Source organism: Protopterus annectens, chromosome 12.part0 (assembly GCF_019279795.1).
Source record: "Protopterus annectens isolate FY-2018-M chromosome 12.part0, PAN1.0, whole genome shotgun sequence".
Classification (NCBI taxonomy): domain Eukaryota; kingdom Metazoa; phylum Chordata; order Ceratodontiformes; family Protopteridae; genus Protopterus; species Protopterus annectens.
Window position 1 is genome coordinate 818,497,924 of NC_056746.1, and position 13,091 is coordinate 818,511,014.

General features: G+C 39.4%; 1 protein-coding gene across 1 annotated transcript in view; it reads left to right on the forward strand.

Annotated features, from left to right (window-relative positions):
- Positions 1–2,222: 2,222 nt before the first annotated feature.
- The window catches only part of LOC122816818 (serine/threonine-protein kinase 35-like), a 39,715-nt gene continuing 28,846 nt past the window's right edge, over positions 2,223–13,091 (forward strand). The window contains exons 1-2 of the mRNA XM_044089859.1: positions 2,223–3,036; positions 9,707–10,450. Coding sequence (XP_043945794.1) covers positions 2,478–3,036; positions 9,707–10,419 — 1,272 coding nt within the window. The 5' untranslated portion in view covers positions 2,223–2,477 and the 3' untranslated portion in view covers positions 10,420–10,450. The remainder of the gene's footprint in view (positions 3,037–9,706; positions 10,451–13,091) is intronic.

A 13,091-nucleotide genomic window follows, 5' to 3' on the forward strand; every position in this document is an offset into this window, starting at 1 on the left:
TTATGTAACAACAGTTCATAGCCTTAATCCATAGCATCAACTGCCAGACTGGAAGCCTTGGTGATATATGATCATGATGCTGAGTGAGTTAGGAATGAAATGGCTCCTGAGGGCACTCATGGCAGTATGGGAAAAAAAGGCATATCCTAGTAGACTGTTCTACTGCCAATGAATGATAACAGAGGAGACATTCACAACTGTGGGTAGTAAAGCGGTATCAAACTCCTGTCACACTACTTGAAAATGCTGGAGAGGGTGACTGATAAACATTTAAAATAGTAAAAGTACTGATCGGAGATTCAGATCATGATGCAGCACAAGTAATCTGATGTTTGCAGTGAGACAAATAGTATAGAAAAAGCTAAAAATAAGGAAAGAAACCAACTGAGTATTCCTAGACATAGAGAAAGTATATGACAGGATTCCAAGAAAGCTGATTTGTGATGTCCTGCGATGGTTCAAAGACTCAGAAACAATGGTAGAATCAGTGCATGCTATGCACAAGCACCCAATGACATAGGTACAATGGAATTCCCAATGGGAGTGGGTTTGCATTCAGCTCTGAGCCCGGCCCATTACTGTTCATACTGGTGGTGGACTACATTAGCAAATAAGTCTGAGGGGACAGATCAACAAAGCTGCTGCAAACAAGCAGAGTCTGAAGAGGAATTTCAGCAAATGACAAAGGAATGGGATGAAAAATTGAAGGCATGTGGGATGTGAGTACAGACAAGACAGTTTTCATAACAGCAAAAAAAAAAAAGCAGGGGAAAATCAAAAGAAGCTGAAAATTGAGATAGAAAGGAAAACAGTGGATTAGGTTAACAGCGTCAAGTATCAGAGAGGGTTGGTTGAGGAGAATGGAAGTCTGAATGAGGAGGTCAAAGTTAGAATCAGCTGGGATGCAGCGAACTAACACAGAAAGTCAGGGGTTGCTGAGTGAGAGATGAATACAAAAGGAGCTGAAATTAAAGGTATATAAAACAGTAGTGCAACCAGTGCTTCTGTATGGTACAAAAACTGGATAGTGAAGGCAAAGCATCTGGGGAAGCAAGATGTAATGGAGATGAAGTGCTTCCGATGGGTGGTAGGATGCACACTGTGGGATAGATGAAGAAATATATCAGACAGAAGCCAGAATAGCTCCAATTGCAGAGAAAGTTAAAATGAAAAGATTACAGTGGTTTGGGTACATGTGCAGGAAAACAGAAGACAATCTGGTAAACAGGATTTGAGAGAGAGAAAGAATGAATGAGGAAACAAAAGTGTCCAGCAAAGAGATGGATGGGTTGTATGAGAGAAAACTTGAAAGAAGCTAGAAAGTTTGCACTAATCGAGAGAGGTAGCAGTTCATAGGAACAAAACATTACCAACCCATTTAGAAAAATGGAAAAAAAGGGGATAATGGTGATGATAAGACATTCACATTCACCTCACTCCTGCAAAACATAGATCTTTAGCCAGCAGAAGGCGCAAAGGAATCTAAGATTGTAAATCAAAAGTAAAATGTCCCAACAGAACCAGTTCGATGTGGAAAATATATATTTCCTGAAGTAAAAGTATATAACTCTAATTTGTCGGCGATATTGAGTATGGTTAACCATCTTCAATATCGCCTTATTGTCATTGTTTATTAAATGTAATTCACCACCTTTTCTCCCACAAATCACCCGTTTTAGGAGGGATTAAGAGGGATAGAGATAAAATCTAAAAATCAAAAGCAGACGTCCCAGAAAACCAAGGACAGTTGAGAGGGATGCCAGTACTTAAGAGCTGAAGCTTCTGCTAGTTATGATTGTGATAGCGAGCCTGTAAACAAACAAACAAAAATATAATAATAATAATAATAAAGAAATGGTAGATACTGAAAAGTACCTGCTGTGGCGTATGTCTGGCTACACTAAAAAGTACTGGACAATTTATCCAAATCGTTATGTACAAGATCTGCCAACGCAAACAGCGAAACACGAAATAAAAACATAATTTAATAAAACATATTACTTCTGAAATATAAAAATAATTTGAGAATTTACCGATAAATCTTTCTCTTTCCACTATATTAATTTGCGTATTTACGCTGGGGCGGGCAATATGTGAAGGGGGAGGGCTTAGAGGGAAATTTGAAATGAGACTGAGAACTTTAGGCACAGACAGGTATTCCCATCCTTGACTATCCATGTTTAGTGGGTGGGAGTTCGAGTGACAGCTCAATGGGGCGGGGTTTGCTTGCTTCTGCCGGCTCTGACTATTGGCTTTTCTCGTATAGATCCCACCCATGCCTTGCTCCCCAATTGAGTGAGCCCGCGAGTCCTTTGCATGTTGTTTCGCTTTGGGATGGCAACAAAGTTGAAACCACTGGAAAAAAAAAAACACTGTGACTTTGATTATTTTTTTCTCCCGCATGATCTCCATTGCTTCACATACTGCATGAACCTCCCGGAGGACTGTGTAAAAGACGAGAGAAAAATTCCGGCGGCATGAGGTTTTGTATGCACTGTTACCTCACGCTGCCTTTCTCCATTTTTAGTGTGGAAACAATCATGAAAAAGAAGAACAAGGATAGCGCAACGCGAGGAACAAGTAGATGTGTTCGGCATACTCACATTAGCGACACATCTTCAAAAAGTAAAAAGAGACGGTCGGTTAATGGAGCGAATCTTAACAGTAAGGAAAAACAGTTACAGGAAGAGTCAGTAAAAGTGGATTTCAACATTAGTGACCCCCAAATCCCGTGGGACGGGCCGCGCTACCGGCTGCTGTCGGAGATTGGACACGGAAGCTTTGGGGTTGTGTTCAAAGCAATGAATCGGCGCTCGGGGAGCCGTGTAGCAGTGAAGAAAGTCCGCTGCGACGCTCCCGAGAACGTGGAGCTCGCGCTGAGTGAGTTTTGGGCGCTTACCAGCTTGAAACAGCGGCACGAAAACGTAGTGGAGTTTGAGGAGTGCGTACTGCAGTACAACGGCATGGGGCAAAGGATGAAGCACGGCAATCGGCGCTCTGAGCTCTACCTCCGGCTGGTAGAAACGTCACTGAAAGGTAACATATACCTTTAAATCCTGTCCGTTCTTTGTTATTAATGTACGCACTAATGGCTACGAGTGGGCGCAACAGTTCCTCAAACTTCCAGGTTTACAGCTAGCCTGAATGTACTTTTATGCAACTTTAAATCATGTTCGACTTTGCTTTCGTATACTTGAATTAAAGTATGTACTTTTCAGTAGTTTGCTTGTCCCTCAATGAAAAACTAGTGTCTGTGGTGTTATAACAGTGAAGCAACCTTGCACATTTTTCACTGATTGCTAACTTGCTAGTGTTATTGTTTTCTGGTAACCACATTACCACCAGTTACTGCATATGGCAATTCAGTGTTGCTGTCATTTTCATAGGTGACTTTTTGTTTTGTGTGTTCCTTTATAATGGAAGAAGATTTTTTGCAGGTTGAGTAGCTTCATTTTTCATTTTCAACCATATACTCTGTTTTTCTTCCTTGTGGCTTTTAGAGTATTCAGTTTGAAAAAAAAATCTTGTGCGACTTCAACCCAAAGTGCAGCCTAAAATGAACATTTCTTAATGACACTGTTCTTGTATCTCCATCCACTAACTTTATTTCCACAGACAGCAACTTCTCTGTTTCTGCTGAATTCAGCTGTGGCAATTATTGACACTTAATTTTACCAAAATCAGAAACTACAAACAGGTCAAACATCAGCTCAAACAATATCTGACTGAATGGTATAAGTGCACACACAGCCAGCCTTAGGCATAGGCCAACTGGGCGGCTGCCTAGGGCGCCGCTCTAACACGGAGCTTTTCCAGTATTTATTTGCTGTAAGTAGACCAGGATGGGGGCACCGAGTGGTGTGGTGGGGGTGCCATGCAACCCTTTTGCCTAGGGCACCAGTTGACCTAAGGCCGCTCCTGAGTGCACACCAGAAAGCAGGTCATGTTATTTAACTTGCATGGCTGCAGTAATACATTCATCCCAGAAATCTTCTAACCTCTACACTATATAAACTCATACCCACTGCTTGCTCATCTGCCCAGTGCATTCCCTACTATATATCTAATATCCACTAATATGTTATTGCAACTGTTGGTGTTCTACAATTTGTACTCCTTTTACTGCCAAACTTCCATGTACTATGTCTGCCTCCTTTTTAACACCTGTGTAATGTCCTTGTGTGCAGTTATTGTAAAAGTAAATTCCCCTCCCAAGCAATATACTTCTGTGAGGTATCCATTGACTTTGACACACTCTGTCTTTTTTATTGTATTCTTTGATTTCAGAAGTGATCTGAATAAGTTTTGTTGCTTTAAAATGTCCTTGACTGAATCACATTTGTCATTGTTTAAAACGATAGTTGACAACAGAAGTATTGAAAATGTTAAAGGTCATTACTTTAACTTGAATAGTAATAGTGTTGTACAAAAAGCAATTCTTACCGGTTGTAGAGAGATCTTATCAATACAGAGAGTTTTGATCAGGTGTCTGATCGGAACTGTATTTAATATGTGTTTGAGACATGAATGAACCTGTAATAAAGGGTCATGATCAGTAAGACCCAATTGTAACTTTTTGTAGTGCATGGAGTCTTTTTTAACTCCACATATTCGAATGGCAAACAGACTCTATATAAATATAGTTGGATGAAATTGTCAAAGGCAGGATTTTTAAATGCTGCTTTGGTTTGTCTGGACAAGTTTCTCACGCAGTGAATCCTATGAAATTTAGAGACAAAATGAATATCTTGCCCTGTACTTTCAAAAGACAGTTATGGGTCAAGGAATGTCTCTTCTCGAGACCCAACTATAACAGTGGTTAGGGGGGTGAGTAACAGTTGTTACACACCTCCTGAAACCACTGTTTCAGTCAGGTCTCGCACTAAAGTTTTTTTTTTTTCCCCTCTTCTGATTTCGGAGTGTAATAACAGCAACCCATGCCCTACAAATATATTTTGGTGTTTGAGGGCTTGTTGTTGCATGCTTTAAATTCCATTGGTCTAGCTTTTGTTTGTGCGGGGCTGCATGCTGTTGTGTGTGGTGCAAGCTCACTTGCCCCTGTTTTTATTTGAAGACTCTGAAACAAGCCCTTAACATATAACAATAACTAGCAGCAGACACTACTGCACAGCATAGTAGTGTGTGTGCGTGCATATAAACTACCCTACTCCCCAAGTCAAAGGACCAACAATTCCATCTTTCTCAAGGAGTAATGTCTGTCTGTACATTTTTCCCCACATGTGAGCTTTGTTGTTGTTGTTGAAGCGTGCAACATCCTGGAATATTCTATTTCTGTGTATTATCTGTACTTTTATTGCACAGTACAGTATTATGTTGTATACTGTTGTATTCTGTCGTGGGGGATCTTGAGCAGCACCTTGCCATCACTGTGGATGATACCACAATTCAAAGTGTTTGGTTCTGTCCTGTGTGACAACATGGGAGGAGATAGTTGGATAGGTCTGTTTCATCTGGGATAGCCTTCCTCTCCTCGCATATTTCCCACGTATTGGTTAAAATGTTTCTACCACCATAATGCCCTTTTTAGGTAGAGTCGGTCTTCTAGACCTTCATATTTTAATAAATACTTATCAGATTAGCAGTGTTCAGTGCTAGGTGTCTAGCCTTGAGGCCTTCGAGCCAATAATCCATTGTGTAATTACTGGGACTTGCACCTATCTTCTGTTCAGGTTTTCTGATGATTAGTGAAAACGTGTGTTCGTTCAAACCCATCGTGATAGTAACTTGAACACGTTGATTTTTTGGTGTCACTACAGCATCACCGAGGCTTTATTAATTTCCCTAGATCAGATAGTGTCCTCTCCTACTTGTAGATCCAGTCCCTTCTGTACCACATCCTCATTAATATAGCACCTATCTGCTTCACAACTCCTTGTTCAAATGAAGCATCCAGTCACCACATTTTCCGAGAGGACTCCACACAAGACTACAGCCACCAATCCCAATGTATTCCGATGTTTGTGTAAAGTCAAGCTCCTGGAACTCTCAGGTGATTTAATGATGATAGTTCTTTCATCCTGAAATTTGTAACAAAAGCAGCTGCTTACACCTCTAAAGTTTCCTCCCACCTGTCCCATCTATTGCAAATATGGCAGCAAATTTTAAAAATAAGTTCTTACTGTTAAACGCTAATACCGAAAAAGGAATAAACCCAATGCCTCTCCTCCTATGACTAATTTCAAAAAGATTTAAAAGTAACATGGCTTTGTAGAATTTGTACTTGGACATAAAATTTAATCTGAATATCACCACCCTATCCAAGGATAATCATAAGGCTTACTTTAACAGTGTTGGGAATTTCCAAATTCATATTCAGTACTTTACCAAGCTGACGTGTGCTGGTACTGTTTTGTCCGGTCTGGATACTTCACCTATATACTTGTAGACAAATTTGTTTCCAGCTTAACCCATTCCCCATTCCACTGGTTATCCCAGTTTCTAACTTGCCCCTAAGGGATGTCATCTTGGGACAATTAAAGCTATTCTCCTATTGTTCCCTTTAGCATGTCATTTTTCCAAGTGTATTTGCCCAAATGCTAAAATTTCAATGATTACTAACAACACGCGTGGCGTTCCAAAAGACATGCGTGAATGGGCGTGCCTTCGTTGAAGGTTGGGCGTCGAGCTGGCAACTCGGCACTGTGAAAATCTACTGCCAATCGTTAGCAGACCGGAGTTCCGCTGTGGCGACCCCTAACCGGGAAAAGCCTAAAGACAACAACAACTAACAGCATATCTCTTGTTTACACACACAATCAATTTCTCAGTTTTAGCCTTTTAAACAATTCAAACATCTGTGGAGACTGCAGTGTCTGTATAGGGTTGCAGCCTCAGTTTGGTGCATCATTTGATTCATTTTGTTTTCTGTATAAGGTGCTGCTGAGTGTTAAGACATTTTACAGAGGTAACGTGGGAAGAAAAGCCTGTAAAGTATACACGTTAAAATTACATTCCACAAATGTGAGTAAAATACATTACAGCCTTTGAGATTTTTTTTTAATGAAATGTTTGACAATGTCCAGAGTGACCTGTGGAAGGAGAAAGTCTCTTGGCTACCCATATGAAAACAAAGAACAAAAAACTGTTCAACATCTACATCACATGCTAGTGAGCTATAGAAGCTTATCACTTGTCAATTTCTGGTGTAGTATACCATTTTGCAGTGTTGCAATGATTTGATCAGGAAAAATGAATTTTTTTCTCAGTTTTGTCAGTTATTTCTCCAAATGTTTTGGGTTTCTAACACTCAGAAATGGACCCCAGGACCCCATTCTTTAGCCAGGGTACGTTTTATAGTTCGTGAAATTAGTGTTGATGTTTGGCAAGAATGTTCTTCTCAACGCTCACAATGTACCCAGAATTGCCTCTTTTTGCAGTTCATACAAGATTTATTTATTTAACTTTTGTTTACTGGGAAAGTCCGACTTGGAACAAAGCCAATTTTCAGTGGAGGCCTGAGGAGAAACACTCCAGGCGCATGTCTTTGTAACATCGGAGGAAACCCGAGTACCCAGAGAAAACCCACATGAGCACCCTTTGTCATGGTTCAATTGTGAAGTGGTTTGCCAGTGTCACCAGTATGTAATTGAGCAGTGTAGAATGGATCTTGTATATCTGCAAGCATTTCCTAATCCATCAGTGTGTGATAGTCAATTTTTGTACTTTTTGCACGTAATATGCCCCTTTTTATAGCTCCCTATTATGACTTTGTTTTATACGGAGAAGGTGTGGCAGTAAATGAAGAAGGGTATTAGATTCGATGGATTTCTGACTAAGAACCTCTTGCATCTTGGTGGTATCCTGTTGCAGCCAGGTGTCCCAAATACTATTTGCTGTAAGGTATGTGTTGGCTGTACCATGTAACCTGAGATTGCCTTTGGCAGCTCCCTAATGGCAGGCCTTGGGGGGAATAGTTATGTTCTCTACTTAATATGCTAGGACTCCCCTAACAAATTTATTTCATCTCACACTGTGCTAAAAATGTGTTGTTTTGCTGTTTCAGCTTGGGGACGTCACTGTTTGTCTCTACATAAGCCTAACCAAATTTCAATTAACATTTAAATCCTCTCACCTAAAATACTGTCACTCCTGTCTTAGAAAGTGAGAGAAGCTACTGTGCCCCTATTTTTGGGCTTTGTGTAAAAAGGCTTTTAGTAAGGTAGCTCACTCTTGCTGGAAGTACACAGGAACAAATTTCTCAGTTTGTGCCACTTCATCATCTATGGTACATCAGAGCTCTTGAATAATTTAACTAGTAAATTTAGCTAGCTGCTACAATAATATAGCTAGATTCCCCACAGCATACAGAACCCATCACTTTCAAAATCTTCAAACATTGGACTGGCTAGAGCTACCCAATCAACTCCAGTACAACCAACTCTTATTCATAAAATCCTCTACCAACATAACAGTACACCCATTCTGGCAAATATTATCACCCCCTACTGCAACCTACCATCTCTCAGCTCATCTAACAAGATGCAAGTTCAATCTGCCATAGCCAACAACTCAGCTGGAGAATCACTTCTCTCCAACTCAACTGGTAAGAAATGGAACGCACCCCCCCCCCCCCAGATAGCCTCATTACTCCAATTCAAAACATCCTTAAGAGTCACCTAAACGAGCACTGGCTATGTCCATGTCTAGACCCAGGCTAACTCGACTTACATGCAATTCTTGAAGGCAAATGGTGCAATTTGGAATAAACCTTCTACCTAAACCCACCCTAATTGTAACTACTTCTCTATAACCTTCAGAACAGCATTCACTAAATCCTTCCTAACTTCCTAAACACAGCTTTAGAATGCTGTGTTTCTAACTGCCTACACTAACTTTTAAATCCCTTGTCTGTACCTCCTCTTGTGTATCGTATCATCCTAGCTTTTATACAAATATGTATTCAACCCTTCTACATCCAATTTCCAGGAACTCTCCTCTTAACTAAACACCTTTTTCTCACTAACCACCTTGTTTTCTCTGGGTAGTCACTCGTCATCTATCATTGTATCCTGCCATTCTATACACTCAAATGCTTTACTATTATTGCTGTAAATATGTAATACTACTATTGCTGTACATATTTTGTTTGTGTCTTTTTTGTTTTTCCCGGTTAGGGGTCGCCACAACGGAACTCCGGTCTGCTAATGATTGGTATATGTAATACTATAAACCTACAATGATCTTAAACTTCAATGTAGCGATGTATGTATATAACCTCCTATTGAAATTTTAAGATGTTACATATTTTAGTGTAACCATGAATATTGACTGTTATCTTTTTGTACACGTGGAGCTTTTCTCCCTGGTTAACAAATGTAAAATAAAAAAATAAATAGTATTATGTGAAGTAAATGTCTGCTACAGCCTGTACTGCATCTGTAGAGGACCAGAGTGAGGTCAAGGTGGTTATTGTATCCTTAATGGGCACAGTTCTGCAAGATTATTGGTCTGTATGTGGGTGGGGTTTGACTGCATACAGTTGTTTAAATTTTAACCTAGGCTCTTCTTACATTCTTCCATTATTTTTAATTTTGTGTGTTACTCTTATGTTGAAAACTTCAGTAATGCATGCTACTTTTGTTTTTTCCTTCAATTTTAGCTTCTGGTAAGTAGTGACTATAGGTGTGTATCTTGGTATTGTAAAGAGTGAATGAATTTTTCTTTTTCTTTTTTTCTCTTCTCCTAGGAGAAAGAATCTTGGGTAGTTCTTCGGAGCCATGTTACCTGTGGTTTGTAATGGAATTTTGTGAAGGTGGAGACCTGAACCAGTACATACTGTCACGGAAATTAGACCAAGCAACAAATGCCAGTTTTATGCTTCAGTTAACTAATGCCATTGCATTTTTACACAAGAACAATGTTGTTCACAGAGACCTCAAACCAGAAAATATATTGATAACTGAGAAATCTGGGGTTCCCATTCTTAAAGTAGCAGACTTTGGACTTAGCAAAGTTTGCGCTGGGTTGACTGCAAAAGGAAATGAAGAGGAAGGAGAGAACAAGCATGTCAGTGTAAACAGATTCTGGTTATCTGCTCCTTGTGGGTCTGATTTCTACATGGCACCAGAGGTCTGGGAAGGACACTATACAGCTAAAGCTGACATTTTTGCTCTTGGCATCATCATGTGGGCTATGCTTGAGCGGATAACATTTGTTGATGCTGAAACAAAGAAAGAAATCTTGGGTGCCTATGTCCTCCAAGGGACTGAAATCATGCCAGTTGGGGAAGCTCTGCTAGAGAACCCAAAGTTAGAATTACACATTCCACAGAAACCTAGAACTTCCATGTCACAAGGCATTAAACAACTGCTTAAGGATATGTTGTCTGTTAATCCACAAGATCGACCCGATGCATTTCAGCTAGAGACCAGAGTAGATCAGGTTACCTTTGGTGCTTGATAACCCCAAATGGATTGCTTTACATTTTCAGGTTTGCAGACTTTTTTTGTTACTTTAAAACTGTGGTAATATTTTGTACTTCTAAAAGTATTGAAGCAGGAAGTCAGCCATTTGAGGTCTAATGTTTATAGTTGTTAGGGGCCACATCGAGTGAATGGTCTCGTGCCTCTACTAGAAGTTTCCTAATATATCCACCTTGCAGAACAAATGTTTAATGAACCAAACTTCTTCTCTTCCATGCTTTTCATTATAAGTTCATAGATTGGTACTAGGCTAACTGCCCTTGTGAGCCATTTTAAGCCTAGCCAATTATCCCTTGTGAGACTCAAACCCTGCACCTTGTGTTTATAAAGCAAACACCTTAACCATTAGGCCACCCTCCCACCCTTTTCAATAATAATTTGTTTGAATGTTAAAACATAAGTTAATCACCACTATAATGGCTGGCTTGCGCCTCTGCTGCCATTTGCTCATGTTGCATTTCTTCTTCAGTCTAGCTTAACGTAGCCAATTTGTTTTTGTTTTGTTTTTTTGTTTTTCCCGGCCATCATCTAACATTGCCATTTGCTTTTGCAGTCATTGAACCTGTCATTTGTGTCCTTGATCTGAATAAATGTAAATTAACTTATGTCCATATCTCTCAACCTCTTGGAGCAAGAAACCTAGACCAAGCCGTAAGTAAAAGTGGGGACAAAGACCCAAAAATAGGGCAATTTTGAAATATTGCTCTTGTAAACTTAGAAAGTTGATAGAATAAGTTTTGCATTAGCATGGATTTTTCTGGATGGTATGAAGTCTGAAATTCAGATGTCTATCAATATTTTCTAACTTCAATCTTTAATGATTTGCAGCTAATTTGCCAGAAAAAAACACAATTTTATGGGAAAAAAATGGACCAGACACACGAGGCAAAATCTGGATATTCTGTGAAAATCTGTACAGTTAGAGGTATGCTTGTGTCATCAGTGAGCATGCTGAAATATGTACAATCTTGTCAGATATTATGGAACTCCTAGTTTTTTCCCAGATCATTGTTTTTTTTTCTACTTCTGTGTTGTAATATTTGCTAATTATTTTTTCACACAGTCAGCTTTTGACATGTTTATTGTCTATTCACTGTACAGGCTGGCCATCAGTATACCATTTATTTGTATAATTTAATGAATATTAAAAGAAGGGAATCTGGGTATTTATGGAGATGCATGCCTTTGAAAGGGTGAGTTATGGGGAAAATATGGCATTGGTAAAGCAGATGTGAGTAAGCATGTTGAGTCTTTTTTTTTTTTTTTTGTCGAATTTATAGTAGTTTCATTTTGTGGTTATGCAAAATGCACTCTATTAGTATGTCTTTGTTTTAACTATGTTTAAAATGTATCCTGCTGCTGCTGGATGGTATGTAAAAACATTTGATGTAAGCTTTAATTGTCCTCTGCTCACTACATTACATTGCCTTATGAGTACGCCCCTCCCACACACCTTTATGCTGTACTGTAATGTGTGTATACTGAAACAAGAGTCCCAAGCTCGTACTGTGAGAATAGAATGCACATCTTTATGATGTTAAAGAAAACTGTTCCATCTGAGGAGTCTGGGACTTCATGTGTCCTTGTGTGCCACATGGCATGCATACATACCTCTCAACTATACATAGTTTTGCAGATTGTCCAGATTTTTGCCTCATATTTTTGGTCTGTTTCTCAATATTGTGGTTTTCTGGCGAATTGTTGGTAAATGATTGAGGGTCGAACTCAGAAAGTGAGATATTAGAGTTTCAGCCTTCACACCCTTCAGAAAATCCATGCTAATGCAAAACTTTTTATTTTATCAACTTTGTAAGGGCCATATTTAAGCAGTGTCCCTGTTTTTGGTTCTTTGTCCCCCCATTATTTATGACTTTGTTCAAATTTTTTTGCTCTAAGAGGTATGCATGAATACCGTCAGAAAGTTACTGGAACTTGCATGCTCTGTCACAGGTAATCTTGCAGCATTTGCACTGAACTTGCCTTCTTTCTGACTGTCATACCCCTTCCTCATATTATATCAGTCTCTGTGGTGCTTTTGGTCTCCTCCAAACACACACACCAGCACTACCATCTGGTTGGGAAGAAGAGTTGTTTCTATCTTGATGACCTGTGCTTTAGTGGCTGGCAAAACTGTATCAACAAGCAGGTGTTTGTTTCATAAAAGTTCACAAATGTTTAGAATGCTCTCAACACTCCTTCACTCAGACTAGCAGAACTACTTGAGAAGGAGAGAGCAGTACTGTAGCTTTGCATTCTCTGAAGATAGTGCTGCTGAGTGAGCATGTTTGTGTGTGTGTGTGGCTTTGGTAATGAACAAGACTGCCAGTTTGCAAATGTTGCATGAGCATATATGCAGGCTACATACATGGATGACAAGGACAAGTAAGGAGGATTTTGGAACACTTATTATTCATGAAAGCGGAAAGTATTGTAGATGTACAGGATGTTTGAGTTAGTCATGTCAGACAAAGCATTGCAGGTGTAAAGGTCTGTGACATAGTGGAAGTTTAAAAAATGGTGTAGATGGCTAACATGTTTTCTGTCTCTTCCTGAATATTTGGATAGTTCATTGATTTTTATTTTTTTACTTTAGTAATTGTGGATTAAGACACAGCAGTACATTTCAGTCCCAGTCTGATTTCACATAAA